This window comes from Corvus cornix, chromosome Z (genome assembly GCF_000738735.6).
Source record: "Corvus cornix cornix isolate S_Up_H32 chromosome Z, ASM73873v5, whole genome shotgun sequence".
Classification (NCBI taxonomy): domain Eukaryota; kingdom Metazoa; phylum Chordata; class Aves; order Passeriformes; family Corvidae; genus Corvus; species Corvus cornix.
This window is the reverse complement of record NC_046357.1, coordinates 69,001,929-69,028,583: the sequence shown is the minus strand read 5'-3', so window position 1 is coordinate 69,028,583 and position 26,655 is coordinate 69,001,929. Positions and strand designations below refer to the sequence as shown.

The window sequence follows — 26,655 nt, the reverse complement described above, 5'->3', positions numbered from 1 at the left end:
TAACTACACTACTCTACAAAGCACTTCATTTAAATTTTTTATGGCAGGCAGACAGATTATGGTCAAAATTAGACTTTCCTTGAGTAATTTGAGTATTAGAGGAATTCAACAAACCAAGGGAACATATAAAATAGAATATTGAAAGGAAATTCTTCCACCAAAAAATGAATGTTTTTAAAGATTTGACTTAGTTTGAGCAATTATGATGAAACAACTTTATTACTTGCTAAGAACTTTAAACAACAGTTTTCATGTTTAAGAACTGTGAACTTGTTTCTCCCTTTTGGACGTCATCTGAAGAAAACATTCACTTTTATTTAGGCAACACTGTAAAAATGCACTAACTTTAAAATGTAATTTGTAAAATATGTTTTATAGTGCAGTAAAAAGGGGGATCATAAAACTAGCTCCTAGAAGTTGAGAAATAAATTGCAACTGCAAACTATCAGTCACTGTAAAATATGGTGCAAATCTTTACTTGTATGATTACATATATCAACAAGACTTCTGTATCATAACCCATTAAATAGAAAAAGACTTGGTACATTCTTTTTTTCTTCTTCTTTTTGAGTTCTGTTTCTCTCACTTAAGAAAATACAAATACTGCTTTAAAATTTAGAAATATGAGAAGGAATGTTAAATAATCCCCTCTGAGACTAATACTAGGTTTATAGGGATAAATTTAAATGCAGTAAATGTATGGATTTTTTAAAGTATAATGTTAATTGCTACTCAACAAATAATGTGGTTTAGGGGCAAATTTTAAACAAATTCAGAAGTCCAATGAACTAAATATAAAACTGGACTATAGCAGAAGTGTTAATGTGAGTTGCAATTGGTGCTTATCAGAAAACATTACATGTGTTAAATATTTAAATTAAGTTATTCTATCCAAGCCAGAAATAAATTCATACTAAATAAAGTTTCACAATTGTTTTTGTTAAATAAATCTACCTCTGACTGCAAATCAAATGTTCCATTAGAATTGGTATTCTTCCTTGCAGTGTGACATTAACAGACAGCGTTTGAAATGAAAATATAAAATGACAGTACATTTTGTTGGTAGTCTTAGGACGGGCAAAATCAAAATTTTATAAAAAGCAACAATGTTCATGATATCATCATAATTGCACAATTATGTAATGTAATCATTTATTTGCACTTTAAATCAGTCTTGAGCTCCAAAGACAAATGTTTAGATACACTGCTTTTGCTGTGTGGTAGCTCACTGGAGAGGCACCCAGCACACAGGGTGGTGTGGCACTGGAGGAATAAAGCTGTAAGTTACTTCTTTTGGTCACACAAAAAAGGAAAATACAACTAACACAAGAGAACAGAAGTCAGATTCTGAGTTAAATGGAAGTTTGGTTTTATATTACAGTCTCCTAACACAGTAAATAAAGCAAATGATTAAACAAGAACCTGAAAATGTATTTCTGGCAGCACATGCAGAGGTTGTGGCCACTTCAATTTTTGTTGTATCAGAAATATGTGTCTTGGAACTCAGAACTAAGATGCATTTTTCCTGAAGATTAACTTAAGCACTTCTCTCAAGTGATAAAACAGCACAAAATTAAATTTTCTATTATGACTGATAAATTGCTGCCAAATTTCTCACCAAATAATTGAAATAACAACATAAAGCACTGTGTTTCCCACAGAAAAACTTAAATTAGAATAACAGGACCTGTGGATCTCTCTACAAGACAAATCAAACCTGAAGTACAACACATCTCTGTTTGCCACATTTAGAACAAGCAACTGGGAACAAACTGTGTACAAATCATAGGCTTCTGCTCTGTTGATCATGACTATTTAAAAGTGCATCTACATCCAGCTTCCTCCAGCTGGCTATTATACTGCATTATTTTTAAGGGTACAGGTTAAGGGAGACAACCCACCTTCCAGTATGACAAAAAACAGTTTGAAAGTTTGTCTCATCTCATTGCTCAAACGGAAAATCCTTTATTATGTACCATAGGACAAAGGATTTGACTGTCTGTTATTTGAGAAATACACTATTGCAGTAATTTGTCTCGCTGTATGGGTCTTGAAGATGCACGGTTGTATCTCAAATCAACTTCTAAAGAAAACTGCATGCCATTTTTGTGGCATTGGGAATACTGATAAAACTTACACAAAAAGAAAATTTGGGTTTTTGATAGTTATGAATTATATATCGTGCTGACAAGATTGTTCAAGGGCTCTTTTCTGCTTCAGGGATTACTTTTGATAAAGTTTTATTTTGACTTTTTCTTATTAATGATTTCCACAGATAGGTGACTAAAGTTTTCTACTCACTCCTGAACATTCCTAAACATTCATAACAGAAATAAAAAAGATTTCTTCTGATAGGGTTCCAATCCCAAAATACATCAATATAGAGCTCTTTCCTCATATTAATAAGTCTCTTGGTTTCAATGTCAATGGATCCCTTATAGAAACAAAATTAGGTGTCAATACCTGCAAGATGCTATAAGAGCAACTACTCCAAATTAAAACAACAATAATAAATATAAAACCAAACAAGTTTTAAAATGTCCTAACAAAACCTCTACACTGTAATTTTTCCTCCTAGCTGAAGGGAAATTTTCAGAAGTTTTGAAATACATGAAATGACTCCAACTTCACCCTGCACACTCCAACATAAACAGTAATGCCATCATAATGGAGGAAGAGACAGTAAGTTATAATGTGCATTGTTGGTTTGTTAAACTATGTAAAACTCTGAAACTCACCTCTATTGCTAGAATAAGCTTTCACAGATCCTCATAATTACCAGGGTTTCTATGGAAATATTTGCTTTGGAATTCAGAAAGAGTGAACATTTTAATACAAAAGCAAACAAAACCCCCTTACCAGCTGCTAGATTTTGTCAAAGGAAGTAAGTATCATTAATACATACAACAGGGCACAGATTGCTTGCCACCTACTTGCTCTTCAGGTATTTTAATTCTTACAGTCTACTGGAGTTTAAGTTGCAGCCTATGCACAGAAAACATATACTAAAACCAAGCAAAGAACCTTGAAATTTGGCACTAAACACCAACAATCCTGCTGATTTACTTCAGTGATTTCAGGTTTCTGAATAACTAACAGAACAAAAACTAGAGAGAAAATATTTTTGTGAAAAGGAAGAGAAAAATTTTATAAGAAAGCAATATATATGCGTATATATAAAGTAGTTAGATACTACCATATACTATATTACCACCATTTTATACGAACATAAACATACATATATACGTGACATACACAACACCACTAAAGAAGGTAACAGAAGCCCTGGTCCCTAAAAGATTATCTGTACATTTTTCTACAGGCATAAACATAATTTTCAGTGTGATTACTGCTTGCTCGCATTGCATCATTAAAAGAGTGCAAAAGAGAAAGCACCACACACAGGATAGGAAAACCTAATGGGGGAAATATTGATTCAGAGAAGAGAAACTTGGAACTCAATACAGCAGCAATTTCAAACAATTTTGAAAGAAACAATGAAAGTTGTATTTATTTAAATGATGTAAATTGAGGGAGAGATTGCAAACCAGTAATGGGTGAGGATGAAATATTTTAAACTCAGAAATCTATTTACCACCTGTTCCGTTCTGTCTATCCATAAATGCTGCACTTATCCCCCCCAAAATGTATTTGCCTTCTGAGTTATACTGTGCAAAAGACATGGTGTTTTAAAAACAGATTTTAAAAGGCTAATATTAGGAAAGAAATAGTTTTAGTGAGATCAAGCCTTAGAGAGATTTGCTAATCCAAGTGAGAAGCAGACACTAAACATTCTCTTTCGTGAAAATACCCACAGTATGCTTAGTCTTTATGATTTACATGACAGATGGTAAATACTGGAAGGAAAACACAAGCAACTCTCAGTAGGGCAACCCTATTCGTTAATAATTAAAATATTCTATTTTAAAATAGAAAGCCTATGTATCCTAAGTATTTAAACATTAGAGTTTAACAGTATCTTGGGAAACTATTTTAACATTGTTAGTGGTATCTCACTTCTCAGAAAAGAATCCATAATCCAGTTATGAAGAATAAACACAAGTTACAGTTATGTTTTTTTCTTGTGACAATTGGACTTGATTCAGTATAAATGCTATCTTATTCCTCCAGACTTCTACTTGTAATAGCTATGCCCTATCTGTAACATTTTAATGTAAAAACTATATAATTCCATTATAGTTTCTTGAAACTAATTTTTTTGCTTCAGCAAACACCCTCAGAAGAAGAAAAACCTTTAAAAAAAACCCCCATGTGTCCTCAGAGACACTAAATGCATCATTAAATGCTGAAAACAGGCAGTATGAGAAAGGAATAGTAACCATTTTAGAAAAGAAAAAGGCTACATAGCTAGAGAGCTCTTTTTCAATACTCAAAATCTTAAAGTTATCAGCAAAAGACCACAGTTCATCTCAGGTCCTTGTGACAAGCATTTCTTCTGAAAAGCTTTGTGCAATTACTTTACAGCCAGAAATAGAGACTTTCTAAGTTACGCAAAATCCGGAAGTATTAGGTAATGGAAATTCTACAAGACAACTATGAAGACAGCTGTCATCTTCTGCAGGTTACTTGACAGGAAACACTGTGAGATCAATTTATTCCCCGCATTCTGCTAACTGCACTCCTAGTAATGACCATTTGGGCACTTTGTTTTTTCAGAAAGTTCTTCAGTGATTGTTCTCAAGGCACAGCTGTACAAAGTGCTGAATTTGAACACTTTATTTCAAACGTTTTTCAGAACTGACTTCTTTAGGGGTTTATTTTTTGGGGTGGTGGTGTTTGGCTTTGTTTTTTGCCCCCCTATGTTCTGTTAGTGGAAGCCTACAATTCAAAGCTTGCCTTGAAATTCTTTTCTGCACCTACAGAGGAAACACTGGTCTGACTGTTTTCTAAAGTGGAAGTAAAGCATTAAAGACTTTTATGTTTCACTACTGCAAAGAATGTGGTTGTAAAGTAATTCTTAGCGAAAATATACACTTAACATTACTGCAAGATCAGACCCTTAAAACATCTACTCCTGTTTCACAGGCTAGTTTCATCAAATCTTTTTATCTTTGAACACAAAATCTCACTTTTGTGTTTCAGAGCGCATAGCACTCTGCACTATTACAAACTTGATAAGTAATAATTTGCTTAAAACAAATTCCCAGCACTAAGGATATCAATAAAACCCAGAACTAAAGCATAAAATCAAAGAGACAGTTACACAATTCTGTGTGTGCTTGCTGCCCTAGCTCACCACTCTACATCTTCACATCAACCTAATTCATTTGACACACAGTCTCCCCACAGCTGAGAAAGTCCCGCTTCCTTACCAGTTCTCAGGAAAAGCTTAAATACAAATCCCGCCACATTTAAGTAAAGTTAAGGTTGTGAAACAAATCAATAAAAGGCAGGAAATTCAAAGATAATACTGACAATCCATGCTTAATTCATGATTGCTTAACAAAAGGGCGAAACGGTATGAGGAACTAATGTTTAGCTTTAACTTCACTCTGTCTGTGTTCTTGGGCAAACAGGTGTTTATCTCAAAGATTATACTAATTCAGTCTGCCCTGTCAGTCTAGATGCATTCTAGTGATTATTTAGCATTTAACAATGTGTTGGATGTAAAGAAACTTTTAAACTAATTGTCAGCATCCTAGCATCTTACACTCTAATAGACATCATTAATTAAAAATACATCTTGAGAAAATTATGCTGGACCAACCTAAAAAAGGTTATAATAACATAATTTATTTCAGAAATAAACAAAGCACACTTTTTGTATGCAAAAATACAAAATTATTCATTTTGTAATGCAACATGAAATAGAGAATATTTTTTTTTTCTCATCAGTTAACACCTCTCAGTATGTACACATATTTCAATTCCTGTTTGAATCCTAATCTGTGTGTATACTATAAAGAATATTTTCCTGGTCAGAAAAATGTCAGAAAAAGGAATGCAGCCTATCATTATTAGAGTGTAGGGGGTTTCATTTAATCTTTTATGCTTCCAAGTAAAACTGAGTATTTTCGTGTGCTTTAAAAATACTAATTAGATAAAAAACATGTATGCCTGGTAGTTTTGTATACTACCTAGCCTACGCAGAAATAAGAAAAACAAAAGAAGAAAATTAATAAAATGACAAAGATCACAGTTCACATCCTTCTCTAAAGGACATGAAATTACCTCACACATACATACCTTATTGAGTTAATTGCAGGACAATAATAACAGGTTTTGCTTTAATTATTTTCTTTATTTACTGAAGTTGTTATTATTGATGAATTAATGTATCACATGATTAAAAATTTTGCTGGAAATTAGCAATTTTACTTTTTTTTCCCAGCTGAGTTACTAAGCAATCATGATCTTTGATCCCAGACATCAAAATTCCTGCCACTGAATAGTTTCAAAGAGGGTTTTCATAATCGTGCCTCCATACAAACCTGGTGTCAAGATTTTAATTGTTAAAGCAAGGACAATTCTGTGTTTCACCCTTGAATTATTATTCATATTTCATAATGGATTATGAAAAAAAAAGCACACTTGCACAGGACTGTGTGCTCCCACCCAGTTACAGCCTCACAGAGCCTCAGACACTCCCTGGTGGAGCCTGAACAATTACATGTGTGAAGTTGTTAAGTCTTTGTAAGACCACAGGACACCACCTAAAAGATTCCCTGAGAAGTCAAGCACATGCTCCTCAGCTGATTTCCTCTACCTGACAAAATACAAAGGTACTGAGGACATGAGGGCTTCAAAAGCCTCTGAGGAGCAGTGGCTGCTCTTCTCCCCCAGGGAAGAGTGACAGATTCTTTGATAAAGGAGGTTCAACAATAAACAGAGCTCTCAGCACTGTAAGGGGCTCACTTTTTAACTTGCCAGCAACAAAAACAAATGAGAGAAAGTCTTCAACTGAACTGCCAGAAAATAAATGAGAAAAGGGTGATGCCTGGTTCAACCCTGCAACACTCTTGTTAACCTAATTAACATTCACTTGCTATCACATTTTTAATTGAAGGAAAAATTTTTACTTAGAAACCATAAATTATGCTTCCAAATTCTACTTTGTTACAATTTGTTTTGCATTTTCAGCTCAGATGTTAAAAGCAAAATTTATTTGTCAAGTTGGCATGCTGAGATATGCCGAAGATTATAATGCTAATCAATTAAGTCAATAATGTATAAAAAACGAGTCAGTATCTCAGCTATTTTACTGGATCTTTAAGAGCAAAAATAGTCGAATTTTTAAGCAAATAGTAAAATGTAGTAGCAACACTATCAATAGAAAATATTCTCAAAGTCCCAGTAACTGAGTACAATGATGCTGAGTGACTGCATTATTGACAGATGGGCCTTAGTATAGAGAAGTCAAGAGAAGCTCAGGTTGGACAGAGCAAATCAGCCAAATGCTGTGTTTATTCTCTGCTCATTCATTCTCTGAAACATGCTTTTCATCTAGCTACGGACACTTCCTTTTCTCTCTCTTCAATCTTTCATAAGCAAGGTTTTCTCTATCTTAGGTTTCTTTGCTTCAGTATTTCAGTTGTTTCCCTACTTTTGGGAAAAATCATGTTTTCCTCAGAGTAACTGCACTGAATGAAGGGTGAAATCAGTTTGAGAAATTACTGATCCTCAAGACATGGATTCCATTATGCCCGTGATAACCCTTTCCACATGAGTTGTCAAAGTCAGAAGGGACAAGAGCAGGGCCTGTAGATTCTGTCTGTAGTACACAGACAGAATGGACAAGTCTGCCTTCAGACTCTGTCCTGCACCTCTCGCCCTTCAGCAGTGACAAGAAGCACCTTCATTATTATCACCTTGTGTTCTACAAACAATTCCCCTCCCTGAATTTCTACGAGACATTTCACAAGTTCAGAAACTCATCTTGGACAAGTGGCGTCAAGCTGAGAAAATCTGTTTTTAACTCTGGCAACGTCTGTTCTGCCCATGGAAGTACAAACAAGTGCGGACCAGAGGAATGGGCAGTAAAGGCCCATGTTCCCTCTCCTCTGCCATGCTCCAAGCTCTGCAGCTGCAACAGCTGTATGGTGGGCTTATGTTCTAATACTGTGGACAAAAGGTAACAGAACAACACACCCTGGAAGGCACAACACAAACTCCAGTGAAGTGCAAAATGTGAAAACGAAAATAGAATGAGTTTGCAACCACTGGAATGATCATCACTTTGACAGAGTAATTCTTTATTAAAAGCTAGGGAGTATAAAGTTTAAAAAAAAAAAAAAAAAGTGAATGAGAAACAGAGAAACAAAATAATCAGCAAGCCTGAAATAACATCTCAAATACACAGTTTGTACATCCTGCTGAAATCTAGGCATGTAAGTGGGAGACAGACATTTGAGAATCTGACCTCATGGCTTTATGGCAGAAATAAGTGTCTTATTTAAGGTCAGTATCTTATTTGAAAAAACTAAGATAAAACAAAGCAGCCTTTCCAAACAAGTCCTAGAAGTTTTCCTCTTCTAAATACAAAATATGTCTTTCTATGAGGCCTATCACACAGGACATTTAATTCCTAAGGTGCTCCTCTCTATTTTATCATAACAGCATTTTTAAAGGATCATCAACCTCATTCAAATTTTATGGCTTACAACAGGTGACCAATCCACATTCTTGCTTGCTTAGTTATGCTTTTACAGCATCTAGAAACACATATATTTTTTTGATTTTTCTCTCAAATGTTTTCCTGGTCTCCAGGACTATTAAAAAGGGACCCTACCCAGTCTGCCCAGTAATTGCCAATTCTATAAGAATACTTTGCAGCAAATACATACACTGACGTTCATACTTCTAACCACAGATATTTTTAAGCATATCAAACACTTTTTATACATTTTCCTATTTTTATGGATTAAGGTTTTGAAAATTTTTATCTCTACATTTCCAACACTTTCTGTAACAGTTCCTGTGAACTCTGGTTCAATTTTCACAAAAATAAAGATATAGATATATTACATACCATAGTCTGTGATCTTACAGGATACTAAATACAGTTCTTTCAGGTTCCGTCCTTCTCTGGCAATCACCTCCACACATCTGGAAGACACAGTAAAATTACTGTTATAAGACAGTAAATCACTTTTAAATATCAAGAGTACAATCCACAGGTAAGATGTACTGTATCTCAGTTTCTTCATTTTGCAAATGCTCCATACATTTCACTGAAAATGAACATAGCTACATGTTTACACTGGAGAAAAATATTATTTTAAATTGAATGCCTTTATATGGATATTCCCCTAAGTCTAATATGTGAGCTGCTTGAAATGTATACAGACTAGCACTTTGGAAAATTACACAAATGTGGATTTCCATTTCTTTATTACTTTGGAAAGTTTCTGTTGCAAATTTTAAGCTTTGACAGCTTTCTTCTAGGGAAGAACTATAAATGCACTGTAATGAGGACAAAATATAAGAAAATGTAATTTTAAATTCATGTTTGTATTTCTTCAGTGATTACCGCATGAGTCAGCATTCATCAGGTCATGAAATGTTACACGATCATGGTGTTCCAACACATCACTGGAGAAGCTTGTATAGATGAGAAAACAGCTCATTAATTTGCCTTATGATAACTGTGATGAATATGCAATGAAACACAGAGGTTTTTATGTTAGTCTTGCTGCTTGAATTTTGTAAGCAAAAAACTTAATACAACTTAACATATGAAATTAAATAGGAGTTTATTATGCACTTGTGACCAAACCCATATTACAGTGCAGTATTTCCAACTGCATTGTTTATAATACATCACTCAGAAATCACAGAATCATAAAATACATTTTCAATCTATAATGTAGATCAGTTGTTCATTAGATCAGCTAGCATGACCATTGTGCTATTTTCTACATAGATACATTTTTTAAAGTGTATTTTATTGGATAAGTTGTTAAGAATTTCTTCTGATCCAATATATTCGACTTTAATTTTCAGGTCAATTACCCAATCACTTACTCTGACACTTAAATCAACCCTTGAACAGTACACAAAATTAAATTACTTGTCAATTTCTAAGAAAATAAGTATTGCTGAATTTGTCATACTTTTGAAAGATACACCTAAACCTTCAGGGACCTTTTTCTTCCACTTACCACCTCCAATAGATTATCTCCCAATCTGATTTAACTGTTCATGCTGGCAATTTTAGATTTTAGAAGCAACCACCTAATTCCTACAATAAGACAATAACTGAACAACAGCCCTTCATACCTATTTGTTCTCTCTCTGCTTCCTTCCACTACTAATAAACAGCACACTTCTGATGGAGTACCTTAATCACAGTTCCTTTAACACTATTATAAATATTCAACCCTGGAAAACTGTGAGAGCCTGATATTTAGAAGTTTTTTGCAATTCTTGTCATTAGGTAAAGATTGCCTTACCTCATGAATACAAAAAGAAAAGAAAGAAATATCTACACCAGGACTATGCTTTTTAATACAAGGTAACCTCAGAACTACGCATTTTCCTAAAATAAGATAAGAGTTACCACATTAAACACACTCTATGTACATGGAAAACTTCTTCTCTTCCTGTAAGACATGATTTTGAAGAACATACTCATCTTTGTTAACTGGCTTATTAAGATAACTAGGCCATGAGAAAATTTTTTTTGTTATTTATTCGAAAAAAATATTTCCTAATAATGAGATTTTATTGCTATTATTGGTAATATGAGTAAACAGAAAATCATCATCATATATTTTATTAGCAGTATTTTCATTAGGCATTTCAGCAAATAAGATATAATTGAAGAGTCAATGGACACTAAGGTTAAAAGAAGCTTTTCTTAATTCTCAAATGCATAATTTAGCAGAGCAACCCTATTATGAAACACTTCTTACCTTGGATAAAAATTCTGAACCCAGAAAAATATTTTGAAAATTGTATCTAATGAGTCTAAAAGTTTTCAAATTATTTTTGCTAATTTTTACTCACTGAAAGACAACTAATCTAATAAAACTGAAGTATAACCATCGGTGTCTAGAAATACCACCACCAGACAGTCAAGATGACATTAAAGACTACCTAATTTTCTCTACAACTTCAGTTGCACACCTTTTCAATCAGTCAGGGTCAAATTCATACTATCTGCACAAATGCAAAAGCACTTGACTTGTGTGGCCCTTATAAATGCCTCCTTTAATCCCTCCAGGTAGTGCCAGCTCTAAGGGTTAAAGTTTATCCAAGTGGCTTGAGTGACTCCAGTCCTGTTCTCAATGACATCTTGGAGTCTAAATGAAATACTCTTCACTTTCTTCTACTAGGAAAAGAAAACCTTCACAGTCTTCAGCTATATTCATTAAACACTGAAGGAAAAAACCAAAAAGAAAAAAAGTTTAAAAATGGTGCTTTGACTCCCTCTTTTCTTTCTGTTTTTTGAAAATATGAAAATCACCTAACATCTAAAAGAATGAGGTAATGGCACATCTAGTTTGGAGGGAAAAAAAATTATACATAGCTAGAATACTGAATTTATGAGCTTCTGTGTGCTTTCTATACCTTGCATAAGTCAATCTAATTCCAGTTTTAGTTTCTATTATCCTTCCTATAGATCATCCTCATGTAAATCAATCTGCAGAGACAGGAGAAACACTTTATATGGCCTCATTTCCCTCCGCTCTACAGAGGGTCACACAATACATAATTGCTAGTAACAACTGACTTCTTTACAACATAAGGAAAAATAAGGGTAGTTGTGTATTTATTGCTTTTACCTTTTAATCTTTGTTAAACATGACAGCAAAGAAAAAGGTTAAAAGAACAAAATCAAATTAACCTTTTCTAGAAAGCAAGGATCATCTTAATTCTGTTGTAATAATCCATCAAAATGATGTCAGATTATTGTCATATCTATCTTTGGAAGTATTTGTATTTATGATGTTGCTGAACTAGACAACAAAGAAGCCTAACCTAAAAAAAAATAATCAGCATTATACTGGTAAATAAATGAAGAAAAGTTATTATTTAAAGCTGTGGCAAATTACAGAAGTGAGCAAACCAGAAAACTGAGCCCCATAAAACTTAGGGACTAACCCCTCTCTGTCAGGGACATGGTGGCAACAGCTCTGTGCCAAGGCTGAGAGAACTTCTTAAATCCCTTGACCCAAAGTTACTGAGCAGGCTTTTATCAGCTATATTAAATGTATTAAAATATAAACAATCTTCCAGAAAGAAGAGAGATTTTTACATTCAAAATAACTTATTACCAAAAATGTGCCAAGGAATAAAGAAATACAACTGGAGTTAGAGCTCTGCTAATATACATATCTGGATTAGAGCTGGCCAAAGTTAAAAATCTTTTCACTTCTTACTTTGCAAATGAATATCATTTAAAACTATGTAACACATTAAAATATCAAAACAGAGAACATGAAAAATTTTAGGAAGACACTGCTTATTTATTAAACCTGAAAATATTATCCAATAAATGCTTACACCAAGCTTTCCCTAGATCTACTCAATATTTTATGAATGCCGTTCTCTGATAGACTGTTAGGCAATTCAGTTTTATTGCATTTGATTCTAAAAGTAAGAAATTAATATCAGATGCTGTGAAATTTACAGTGCAATCAGAAGCCAGGAAAGGGCAAAAAGCACAAACTGGTTTCACATAAAGCAGCCAATCAAACAACATTGAAGAAATCAAGAATATAACTAAAAATGTACCTACATACGACTAGTTCAAAATAGAGTTATATATTATATAAATATATATAATATATATATTAATTCAAAATAGAGTTATAAGACCACAGAAGTCTGTAAGATAACTAGACATGAGATAACTGAGCACTGTGACGCTGAACATATCCACACTGAAAACATCCCAAATATCATGATATTCAGAGACTAATAAACCTAAGATTGTCTCTTACTGTTAAAATTTCTAAAGATGTCTTTCAACTTCAAAAACGAAAAAAATCTCAAGGTGAAAACAATATAACTATAATGTTGCTCAACTTTCAGCAATTGCTATCAGGAGAAAACTCTCCATCTGGATTACAGAAACTACAAAAATTTGTCCACTAACACATACTTGTTATACTGCTCTTCCCACCTGGTTTGTAGACATGAAAAATTACTTAGGTCTACAAAGATTTACTGGTATAAAGCTTCTCTGCCAACAAGTCTCTTCAAAAGTAACAAAACTGCATGACTGAAACACAGGTATGTCTACTGACATCTCCAAATTTAGGCCAATATTCTTGATAACTTCCCACATACAAATACGTGCAATGTTTTCTCAGAGTCAAGGTTTATGACTTCCCAAAATATAAGAGTTTAAAAATAATAATAAAACTCCAACAAACCAGAAAAAAACAAGCAATATGAAACCCCGTAATTTTCTTCTCCTAGCCAATTGATCCCTACATTCTTTGACCTGAATGAAAGCTTAATGTTAATGAAGTAAATGGCAAGCTTCTACCTGTAAGAAAAGATAACACATATCCCTGAGTTACGAAAAATAATCGTGTATATATATATAAATATATATATATATAGGTGTGTGTGTGTTTATATATATGTATTTTATATGTGTGTGTATACAAACACAGAGCTATTAAATTTCTGATCTAAATCTGAAAACATTGGAAAATTGTATTTGTGGCAACTGAAAGGAACTAATGAGAAAATATGAGTACAGTATTTGTGGTGTAAGTGGTCCTGGGAGACCTTGTTACAGTCTGAGAGGCTCCTCAGCCCTGAACAGAGCTAATTGGAGTTGCCATGTATTGGTTATGAGTCTACAACTTGAGGGAGTGAGTGAGCTTCACCCACTGAAGAGGTATAAACCCCCACAAAACATTAACATACCACCTTGGTAAGGTTCAAAGACTTGATTGCAAGTCTTCTGTGGCATTTGACTGTATTCGTCCCTAAGTGGTCAAGTGAACACCTTGCTATCCCTCAAATCAAAACCAACAGCACTACTGGGAAGCAAGAGGGAGCTTGGAAAGAACAAGAACACTAAAATATACCATGGAAACCATAAACCTCTGAGGAAATATATAGTGCTCCTCAAAAATTAGCATTTCAAGCATTATATTCAGGCAGAAAAAAAATAGCTGCACATGTAACAACACTCAGAGTCATCAGTTTTGATGACTTAAATTTTCCAATGGAAGGCAGTAATGCAATATAATAACCAAATCTCTCCTGTAACAAAACGAAACCTCTAACCACAGAAACATATATAGTCTTAAGAAATTGATGTAATCTGAGGCCCACTGCACTAGGAAAGAATAATTTAAAAGCTAAAATAGTGAAAATACTAACGGTTTACTGACAGATCTATAAACCCTTGTAAAACCTCTTAACAATAAATTATGAACTTAATACCCTGATGGATACATATTCTTGGTTCAGGATTCTCTTTCATTGATCATTTTGTTTGCATTATGAACAATAGATATCTTTCAATATGTTTGTTTTCTAGTAATTTATATAAATAAGAGGTATGATTTTTACTTGTTTTTCAGTTACCCTTGTACACAGAACTGCCATTTTAGAATCACATTCAAAATACGTATTTTAAAATTATTTTTCATTTCAAGACCAAGAACTGAATCTATATGAAACAATATTAACCACAGAGACAGCAAAACAGGTTAAGACTTGTAATCAAAAGCACAAATGGAATTTGAAAAGCACTTTCTATCTGGAGCCAATATGCAAAGTGTCATGAGTTATACAAGTTAACAGCAATTCTCTTAGAGCAATCATTAAGCTGTGATTAGCAGGGAGGTATTCTTTAGAAAAATCAATGTAATTTAAAATTGGGTTTGCCAAACAGTTTTGCCACTTACAGCACAGGAAAACAGATAAGATTTTTTTTTTTCATGCTGGAATTCACAAATAGCAGAGGTGAGGGCAGCCAAGTCCCACAGTGTCTGCTTGTGCTCTGAGCTAGTCAGGCACATGCAAGCTCCAGTCAGGGAGCTACACAGATAAATGAATTAGCTCTGTGCTTAAGCTATTACGCCCTGTCTTTCAGCAATAAATATCTGTTTTCAAATATATATTAGTTGTCTTATCTAAATTAAATGCCTCCTGTTACCCCAACTGAACGTAAATCCAGCAAGCAATTAAACCAATAAAGGAGAAATTTAGCAAATTGTTTAATTCCACTATCTGATTTTTACATGTAGTAGTATTCCAGGTGGCCTTCAGCTCCTTTCTGACTTGGAAGAACTAGATACCGTAACAGATTTAACAGAAATAAACAACTAGGAAATATAATCTTACCCTGAACCCCCCATAAATCTGATTTGCCACAGCTAATCATGCTTAAGCCTGGAAAACAATTAAATGGTGTCTCTTATTTTTTTAAGAACTCTAAAATATTTTGGAATTCAGATTTCAAATGAACAGGCCTATCTGATACAGCACTTCAAATGCAACTTCCTACATCTATTGTGGCAACCTGTCTACTGGCAAAAGAAAAACCAAGGAACTGTTCACTACCAGCAAGCCCATGCATATTCCTTAGTAAACATTGTTTTGTATTATAAAAACAAATAATAGCGTCCTTCCTGAACGGTTTCAGTGGTGCTTTCCCACTAAAATACTGGCAAAATATTTGCATTCCTGATATGGTACTGTTGAATTACTCTGCTACAGTGGTCAATAATTCAGAGTCCTAATGGCTGTCAGTGACAAGTGATGTCTTTCAGGGGTCCATATTGCGATCAGTGTTATTTTATATCTTCATTAATGACACAGATGAAGGGATCGAGTGCATCCTCAGCAGATCTGCAGACGACAGCAAGCTGAGTGGTGCAGCTGACACTCCTGAGGGATGGGATGCCATCCAGAGGGAACTGGACAAGCTCGAGAAGTGGCCCATGGGAATCTCATGAAGTTTAACAAGGCCGGGTGCTGGTGCTGCACCTGGGTCAGGACAACCCCTGGTGCCAACCCAGGCTGGGCATGAACAGATCCAGAGCAGCCCTGCCCAGAAGGACTTGGGGGTGCTGGGGTGAGAGCTGGACATGAGCCGGCCATGGGCACTCCCAGCCCAGAAAGCCAAGTGTGTCCTGGGCTGCATCCAAAGCCCCGTGGGCAGCAGGGGAGGGAGGGGATTCTGCCCCTCTGCTCTGCTCTGGTGAGACCCCACCTGCAGAGCTGCCTCCAGCTCTGGGGTCCCAGCTCAGGAAGGACATGGAGCTGTTGGAGAGTCCAGAGGAGGCCACCAAGGTGATCAGAGGGATGGAGCAGCTCTGCTATGAGGAAAGGCTGAGAGAATTGGAATTGTTCCGCCTGGAATAGGGAAGGCTTTAGGGTGATCTAATTGCAGTTTTCCAGTACTTGAAGGAACCTCGTAAGAAAGATGGAAAGGGATTATTAACAAGGGCATACAGAGATAGTTAGGACAAGGGGGAATGGCTTTAAACTGACAGAAAGTAGGTTTAGTGCAGATATTAGTTTAGATATTTACTATGAGGATGGTGAGGCACTGGAAGAGGTGGGCCAGAGAACCTGTGGATGCCCCATCCCTGGAAGTGTTCAGGGCCAAATTGGATGGAGCTCTGAGAAACCTGGTCTAGTGAAAAGTATTTCTGTCCATGGCAGGGGCGTTGGAACAAAATGATCTTTAAGGTCACTTCCAACCCAAGCCATTCTATGATTTTATGGTTAGTGTACTGGTGTAGAAGAATTGCTTACATACATATTACTTCCTCACACAGTGAATGTCACAATGGCTTTTCCTAAGACAAATGTAAAGGCAACTGTCATAATGTTATCTGCTTGCAAATGTAAAAATGTACATATTTAGAAAATAATGACTGCACAGTAGCTACAGACAAGATGGAGAGTTTGCAGACTGTAAGTTCAATTTCTGTGCAAATAAGCAAATCCTTGTGAATTCAAACAAGATCTTTGAGGTCCCACTGCCACAGCAGCGTACACAGAGGGTGAGGTGACATTCAGACTCTGAATATGTGTTATGGCTGAATCTTTAATTGAAATCATTTAGTAATGATGCTACACACGGAATGAAGTTCAGAGACAGACCACCACATTTGCTGCAAGTTCAGAGAAGTGCAAAGGAGAAGAAACCGTCCAACGAAGAAAACCTTGAAGTATTGGTGTAACTCTCTCTCCCAGTAAAATCACACAAGGGCATACACCAGCTCAGTTGCACTACTTCATGCATGGGGAGACTGGGCTTTGAGCATTGGTGGATTTAATTATTCCTCAGGTTTTAGAGATTACGTTTACATGCTTCAGGCCTCAAGGTGTTTCCTGGAGTTACAATGGCCTCAGTTTTGACAGACTTTCTTTTTTTTTTAAGTAGTCTCATGCTAGTCCATTAAGACTTAGTATAGAATAAGAGTAAAAATGGCCTTCTTTTTTCAAAAGAAGCCTCCAAGTTTAATAGCAAAAGTAAGGAATGGCAACTGTACTGCTGTGCTCTAACTTCCCATAAATGTTCTTTAGAGTATGCTTTTAGAATGCTTGGATAAACTTTAAGATAGTTCCATAAAAATGAAGAAACTTCACCTGATATTTTGAAAATAAAATACTGTGTTTATACAGCTCTGTACTTCTTGATCTCAACAAGGAGTACACACAGATGAGAGAATATTTCACCACATTCACTGCTTTACTTTCATACCACAGGGGCTGACATACGCTTCACTGAGCTTTGCACATAGGCAGCTAATCTTATCTATTGGGATTTACCCTTTCAGACCCCTTTGTAGCTCTGATTTTTTTTCTAATTAAAAAAAGAACCCCTAACCTCTACCAGCAATTCATTAATGTACACTTTTAAAGACTACCTTTTCTTGAAATGATACTGTAGATCATGGTCGATGGGTCATGGGGACTGAGAATGGATTTCATCAAAGCTATCTCCTGCTAACTTAAGAAAAGAGCAAAACCTCTGCCTCAGTTTCTCCTTTCCAAAATGGAAACATATTCTATAAATCTATTTTTTAACTGAGTTGTAAACAGATGTGATTAAATATTGCAAAGGCTCAGTTCATAAACATAAAGTCCCTATAAAAGTTTGATAAATATTCTCCATCTTATTCATGGGAACAGCAGTATTGCTAAGAGTTATGATCTAAATTTGTATGAGATGAACAAGGTTTACATGGGTAATTTCTTCCATTACACAGCAGAAAAAGTCTTTTACATGACATAAGGAAGCTTTCTGCAAAATAGTCCTATCATCACATCTGATATTTCTCCTCTACTGCTGAAGGACATTCAAGTTTGTAGTGCATTTCTGCTTATATAAAGCGATGATAGAGCAGAAGAAGAGCCAAGATAATCAAAGAAGAAAAAAATAAAATCCAGTACTCATCATAATTCATGTATCTTTGGAATTGATTTGGGGTCCATTCTCTTTATACTTTAAGAATTAGAGCAAGTTGGTAGATCTGTTACATTCATTTAATTCTGCTGAAGTTAGCAAAACTGATGAAAGAAAAAATCAAGCTCAATGCATTTTTGGACAAATGCTATAAAGAAGAGAGATTACAGAATGTGAGTAATAACTGAGTTCTGCAGGTCTCACCCAAAGGGCAGCATCACAGCAGCAAAGCTTGTATGAGAACTTTGGAATACTTCATACATAATAGCTTACTGGAAATATTTTAGCATACAAATTTTAGCATAGGAAAAAATCTCCATGCCTGCTAAAATTATAAAATTCTTGACTTGCCATGAAATACTATCTAAATCTTGATAAGAATGCCAAGGTTCTTAGAACTTCACTTTAACTTGGAGAAAATGCACTGAGATAGCAATGTCTTTAAAAACAAACAAACAAACAAACAAATGAAAGACCAAAAAAACAACCAGCTTAAAGGCAAATTCCAGAAGCTCTTCATGAAATGATAATGAATTCCTTTCCATGTGGCTGTCTGGCTAGCACTTCTGTTACAGGTACACTGCTTGGAGAAAGAAACAGAAAACAAGCTTGATGATGCTCTATATGATTTGTATAAAGCAAAATTGCCTCCTTTTAGCTCAGAGAATGTACGAGTAAATATATTTATTAGAAGCTGAAAGAGTATTATTTCTTTCTATGTATCATGATCTTAACAGATTGCCAATTACAGTCTCTAAATGCAGATTTTAATACCACCTAATAAAGCACGAACTTCACCTAATGTTATTCAATTCTGAAAGTACTTAACAGGGTAACTCTTCATGTAATCTTACTGGAAAATAATCTGTCTAGAAGGAATATTAGGATATATTGTGTCCTTTCAAACTGTAGTGAGAAAACACGGCAGTTTTCAATAGCTGGAATTTTCATAACCAAGAAATTATAAACACATTCAGAAATAACTGAAGAAACTTTTTTCATTCCTTCCCATCTTACGGCCCTCTGAGTCTTGTTGATATGGTTCTGATTTTGCTAGGAATTCAGAGGGCTAGTAATTATTTATTTGTTGTATCACAGCATAGCTTATAGTTTTGTAAAAGAAATAAGACTTAGTGTTACCTGCCTGCACTTATATCTCAGTGTTGTCTCACCGGCTACCCCAAACGCTATCAATTTGTTAGAAAGTAATAAATTGCCACCAAAAAAACCCAGAAAAAAACCCCAAAAACTTAAGAACAAGTAGAAGGATTGCGACTGAAATTGTATGAATTTGATTTTTTTTGTCCTAATTTTTCAGAAGCATTTAACAAACCCAATAATTCAATATCATCTTCTAGCTGAGTTCTCAGTTCACTGATGTATCTTAAATCTTGACATACTAAGTTTAGATGTCTTCCCAGCAACCCTCAGCTAACTCTGCACTGAAACAGAACAGAAACAGTCATGTGATTCCTTAATGGCATCTCAGCTATGGCAGTGATTACTATGTTCTACTGCAGACCAACCACAAACAGGATCAAATGATTTCTTAAAGTGATCCAGCTATATCCACAAAAGTGTAACTGTCTAAACCATTAGAAATTATGCAGTTAATTAAAATCTACATATTAAAAAAACCTAAGGAAATTTCCATGTGTTGTATTTTTGCCCCTTTGAAGAGTTCAGGCAAGAATTCTGTGATGTATTCATAAACCATTATACATAACTATAATTCCATAGATTTTCTAGCAAAACATTATTAATAAAATATATGGAAAAATCTATGAAATCACCTAACTGCAGATCTACCTTTCCCTACTTTCCCATAGTAATATTATATTGCATTAAAGAACTAAACTTTGCTGATAGTTCTTTTCCAAAGAAAAGACAGTGTTAACCTATCAGTCTTAGCCCTAAAATTTAGCAATCACTTAAATCAGGTCAAACAGAGTTGGAATTGTCAGCCCCTCTGTGCAAGAAGTCATTTCTGTATAAAAGTAACACAGGCACATTTCCCCACTCACCAGGGAAGTCGGGGGAAAAGCAAAGTAACTAGTGTGTGTGTTTGATGGAAACAGTGGGGGGGAGGAAAATGTTACATATTTTCCATATGTGCAACTTTGAGAAATCACAGAAGGAATAGTACTAAGATGTAAGTTTGCTCTGCAGTTTTTTAGACAGGTATGCAAGGCAGACAGCAGAGCATGCTGGTGGTCAGCCAGAGCAAACACACCCACCATCCAACACAATGTTTCAGGGTTTTATGAACTCAAAACAGATATTATGTGCCAAGCTGTTCTGACATCTACCGTGTTCAGAATTTCTCTGGCTACCACCACATTTACTGGGGTGGCAGCAAATTAGAAAAAAAAAACAAGAAGAAATCTCTGAAGTCCATTCAGAATTTTAGTAATAAAATCTGTATTTGGAGGACACCTTGTGTTCTTTACACTGTACGCTAAGATATTCACAGGCAATACTGACAATGATGATTGAAAAAGATTATGTTCTCACTCTCTTAATTCTGATTAAATTACTAGTTTTCTAATTTCACATGGAAGCTCCAAGCATTTCCTGGATTATTGGCAGAACACATAAAGGAGTTTGTAACTCATTGCTGGACACAGTCGTGTAACATTTTAATTCAAATTTTCATCTAGATAAAAGCCTTCTTTATATTTTTACTAACTTGTCTGTACCTAAGGCATGGTCAGTTTGAGTTTCTATTTGTCTTCAGATCCCAACATCCACAGGAGGACTGAAACTTGTTTCCTAATTGCAGGATTGGAGTTCCCTTAGGAGGTACACAGGCAGCCAAAGCGATTCACAAAGCACAAGCAATGTGTGTATACTGGATTGAAAGATAAGTTTCTACCTGTTGCTCCAATTTAATTTTTTGTCTAGTACTTCAGCAGAAGCACATAGGATGAGTCTGCTTGAGAATGACTCCCCCCCCATGGAAAAAAAATGTAACATTTCTCCACAAATCATAAATGCAAAATTATTTGCCGTGGCAAGTAGTTCGAAATCTGTAAGTCCACATACAGATTCTCCAGGTAGTGGCCTCAAACATTACTAGGCCTTCAAAGTAGTTCTTTGACAGGATTAATTACCTCCACTACTGGTTACTTCAAAGTGTTGACAAGATCTTAAACATTTCCTGTACCAGTTAGCATCCTAATGTGCACATGGAGACGTGCTTTAGTTAACATTTGTCTTGGACACAGCAGGTAACATATAGGATGGCAGACTAAATCTGTTGCTTGGGACCACAAATGGAATGTATTAACATTATTTAATTGCCTGAAGATATGTATCACTTTCCTCTAAAACAAACAACTACCAAATCATGCCCCAAAAAGCAGAACAAGGCTCTTCATATTCTCATTCTACCCAGTCGTCATACAATTGCATGAAGTTTTCAGTTAAGGCACTTCATTAATAAGTGGAATCCTAATGCCTTTTTTGATTTTAGCAACTTTGGGTTTAATCCTAGATTTAGAAGAGTTCACTTACTATTTCCTCCTGCTATCTGGATGAATTCTTCAAGTATGTGACTAAACTTCTGCTTGGTACCTATACAGCTTTTTGTTGAGAAAACGATGAGAGTAGTTCCGCTTATTTCTGTCATAATAAGACCAAGGGAAGTTATCAGTAAGCAGAGCTCATACACCTGGAATTCTTCTCCTTTGGCTTTAACATGATCCCCATTTCCTGTTTGACTTGATGTGTGGCTCTGGATGAATTATTCACTGCACCCTAGGCACCTCAAGACATGACTTTGTTTATCGTGATGAAACAAGGAATGAGCATCTTCAAACTAACTCCATCCCCACTAATCTACTGAAAAAAAATTACCTTCTCTGTGATGAAGTTTGGGACAGCAGTTGAGGCTAGACCAGTGTAAAATAATGTTTCTATGCTGGGTGGAGCAGTAAGTGGAACTAGCAGATCATGGAAAACCAACATGACATCCTCTCCTGTGATTACATCAATCAACTAACACTAGTCATTGGTCAATACTCCTCAGTTCAGCAGGAGCCCACAGTGGTCAGACAAGACAGAGACCATCACAGGCACAAAGTAGAGAACATATTTGTATCCATACCTTTAATTTTTATTTCAACCATCATGACATTCATTTTTTACCTGCACCTTGTGAAGAAGTTTTAGAAGTATTTCTTACAAATATGTTGCTTACATATTTGAATCTCAAAAAGTAAGATTTCCTGAACCTTCCAAAATTGCAAATAGTGCAAAATGCGGCTGACTGTTTCCTAATGGAATTCTCCTATTGTATTTTTCTTGACTCCCAGTTACACTTTGCATTTTCACTTAAAAAATTATGAATCTTGGCTAACAAAGATTCCCTTCCACTCTATACTACAGTTACAAGCCCACTGTCTCAGCAAGGTAAAAGAAGGAAAAGATTTTTCAATCGAGTGTTTACATTTCATTTGAATGACCTCTAGATGTGGGTTAACTTGTTTTCTTAAAGATTTAGGTATTTCAGATAACATCAAAGAATCAGCTATGATCACTGCAGCACCAAAACATCTGAACCATAGACTACTAAGCAAATAATAAGCAGACATCAATTTAGACTAAAATGATATTGTTATGCCACAGTTTGCTGTCTTTATTATCTTCTTTAATGCTAAGTTTTTCAGATACAGGTTTTTGTATGTACTGTAAATATTTCAAGGTAGAAATGTTAGAACTTCAGAAATGTATTTAAAAATATTTTAATGCATTAATATTTCTAAATAATAACATAGACTGAAACATACCCAATACACAGTATCTGCATATTTTTATACTTATGTTAATGTAGGTTTTTTCTGTGTTTTTGGTATAAGAATATAAAAACAGTAAAATAATGTGTCCAGATATGCTGTAAAGAGGAAGAGCTTTTACAAGATCTAATTCCAACAAAAAGTTAGCCTTTACTATCACCTGCAAACAAAGTACTGCCACTTTGTGTACATAAATTAGGCATTTGTGAATCTAAGCCTGTCCATAAAACAATGCTAGTTTTCTCTTAAGAAAAACTCCCACAACTGTGAATACAATATTTTGTTTCATGTCAGGGATGGACATGGTTGTAGTCACACTGTGACTACAGCACAAAGAGGTGCAAGTGATATAAAAAGTTGACAAGAAATGTTTTTTAGAATACTCCTCAATATTAATCAGAAGTAATCAATTTCAAATACATACGCTTTTCAGTCATTCTGACTCAGACATTCTATAGGATATTACAATAATTAGAGGCAGTGCGAATCTTCAATACACAGTTCACCTTGATTTCAAGTTCAGATAATCAGCTATTATCGATTACTCAACAGTCAGTGTTTAAAACAAGTTAGCCCCTCTTTAAGTGAATTTTAATTAATTTTATCTTGGATATAAACAAAAGTTGCTAATTTATAAATTAGAGGAACAACATTTCAGTGAAATGGATGCAACACAAAAGGTATCTTAAAATAATCCATAAACCTTTGTTATTGTAATATGCTGTTAGAACAATAATCCACAATCTTTAGTATGATTCAAGAAACTGAGATCATGCTAAGCCCTTGCAAGTCAGACAGTTCTAACTGAAATATGTAACTCTTCAGTTGAACCCAGATTTGAAAACCTTTGTGTCCTTTAAGAACTCTGTTAGTGTGGGAATCAAGAAATAGCCATAATTCTTGCCCACCAGTTGGCATCAGCTATAATAATTACCACCAACTCCTAACAGATTATTCTGAACCCCTCTCACTCTCTTATAGTGTAAGAAATTATGAAAACACTGTCTGTTCCTGCAAAAAATACAACAGTGATCACAGTAATCTCAGATCTTGGTTACTTGTGTATCTCTTTTGTGCCTCTAAACTGGACACAAAAATATTTTCCCTTTTCCCCTTAGTCAGTTTCTTTTTACCAGTGGTAACCTGGTGATTTCTAAAATGTCTCTGCTTTTCAGTGTGGCTTGTCTTTGTGAGAAATGCTTGGACAAAGCTGGATAACTTTGCCTTCACTGCCACCCTCTGGGCTCCTTACTTCAAAAATAAGACTGAGCCATGGCATAGAGATTTCAGGATGGTTTGACATACACTATCTTGCACACACTTATTAACTGTAATACTGCCTATTGCACAGCACCTTTCTCCTCAAAAAAGATGTCTGTCAAATAGCTTTACAGGTCTGTTGGTTACATTGCAGCACAAATTTAAAACCAAGAGCAGTTAAAATAATTTAAAGCCTAGAAATAAAGATAAGCCTATACTACTTGAAAATAATTATATAATCTAAATTTTCACAACTGATTTATGACTGCAGATGAAGACATGTCCTACTGCTAAGAGCTTACTATTTACATTCTTATTTCAGTTGAAGTATCAAAACCTCACTAAAAATCCAAAGTCCACAGGGCTCATTTTTATTTTACCAAACCACACAGTTTCACCACCATAGGTCCCCATACTAAATATATGCTCATGATACTGTTTGTTGAAACATCTGAGAAGCTTAATTGGTTTTTTGGTTGGTTGGTTTTGGGTTTGGGGTGTTTTTTACATAAAACCAAAGAGGCTGGGGTAAAAAGAGCTCTCACAGACTTGGGCTGCAGCACAGGAACAGCTCTTGTGATGGAACTCATTTCTGCATCCATTTCCTCTAGTTGTCTTAGATAATCACTGTGTGCTCTAGCATATCCCTGGACAACAAGGCAATTAAATCCCTACAAAGGTGTCTGTAGCCTGAAATGGTTTGGAAGGGTTGGCAGGTAGGAGCTCCAGATGACTGAAGAGCTGGAATGGGAAACTACTTATTCTCTTTTTGCCTTCTCAACCACGATCTTCTTTCCCCTCCAGGGTCCACTATGTCAACTTACACTCAAAATAATTTTCATTTGTACTCATTCAGACTAATTTTGTTTAACATGTGAAATGACAAGTTAAGAGTTTGAAGGTTACTATGGGTGAAAATAGTGATGTTTGTCAAACACAGTGGAAAAATAATTTTCAGGTTATGTTCACACAGTGGGAGTTCTTGATTTCCTACACTTGGAATTTGGAAAACTTCTTTAACCAGGTAGGTCTATTAAAAAGAGTTATAAAAGAAGAATTTATATCTACAATCAATTAAATGAAAAGTCAGGCAGATGGATAACACGTAAAGAATTAAATTTTTTCTCAAGAAATCCTCCAAGTATTGAAGTCATGGGGAAAAAAAACAATGCTTTGCAAACATCCAAGAACTTTTAAATTATGTTTTTCCTCCTACCATAACAAAATAGAGTATAAGAAGAGCAACAAAAATGAATATACTCCCTGGTTTATACATAACATGGTTCTAAATTTTGTTTATGCCTTGTATAAAATGATTCAGCAAAACCCCACTCACTCAAATAACTTTTCATAGGTCTCTCAACCCAACAAGTTCAAGGAAGACAGAAGTGGCCACTAATCTTTATAAGCACTCAAGCAAATGTCAAAGGCATATAAAGTTTCTTAATAAGCTGCTCCTAAGGATTCTCAAATACTTCAGCAGTGGTCTTTGAAGACAATCACAAGAATGCAATTAACAACTTATTATCATACTTCGTAATCCCCTACAAATGCACACTCAAATACTGGCATCCAAAAGGGAAAAAAACAGATGAACACAAATAATTTGCTTTCCTCTTTCATAGAAAAGAAAGTAGGAGGAGAGATATAATCCATGGAAAGCTTCCAAAACTGCAGACCTAGGTAAATAAAACAGTGTAATACATTAATCAAGTGACAAAAAGAAGAAACAAAAAAGACTAAGACATCAAGGAAAAGTGCATTTTCTAATATAAAAAATGAGTTAGATAAAGTTTTACATAGGAAAAAACATTTGAAGAAAATAATGTTTAAAACAATGCCTTCGGAAACAGTACTATTAAAAATCAAAGATAAAACCAAATCTTTTAACTTCTATGTTGAATCTACCAGTCAACAACCCAAATGGTTATACCCGATCTTATGACTGCTGGAAAAATGAAATTGCATAAAAATATTGTCAATGTAGATTTTTCCCCTGTAATTATGTATTACATGCATATATATTTCCCAAACATACTGTGAAGCTTTTTTAAAGATTTCATGGTTATTTGAAAGGCCTTATACAGGGCAAAAAATAGTTGCTCACGATTCTGTCTCAGCTTGTTATATCAAGCATAAATACGAATTTAAAAAAATATGTAACACCATAAAGCACCCCCCAAATCCACTATATATAATTCCAGGGAGAAATAAAGAAAATATCCTACCTTTAGGGAATAA

General features: G+C 35.0%; 1 protein-coding gene across 1 annotated transcript in view; it reads right to left on the bottom strand.

Moving 5' to 3' along the window:
• The window catches only part of FBXL17 (F-box and leucine rich repeat protein 17), a 276,492-nt gene that overhangs the window by 84,227 nt on the left and 165,610 nt on the right, over nucleotides 1-26,655 (bottom strand). Inside the window, exon 7 of the mRNA XM_039567060.1 lies at nucleotides 8,990-9,066. Within this exon, the coding sequence (XP_039422994.1) occupies nucleotides 8,990-9,066 (77 nt within the window). The remainder of the gene's footprint in view (nucleotides 1-8,989; nucleotides 9,067-26,655) is intronic.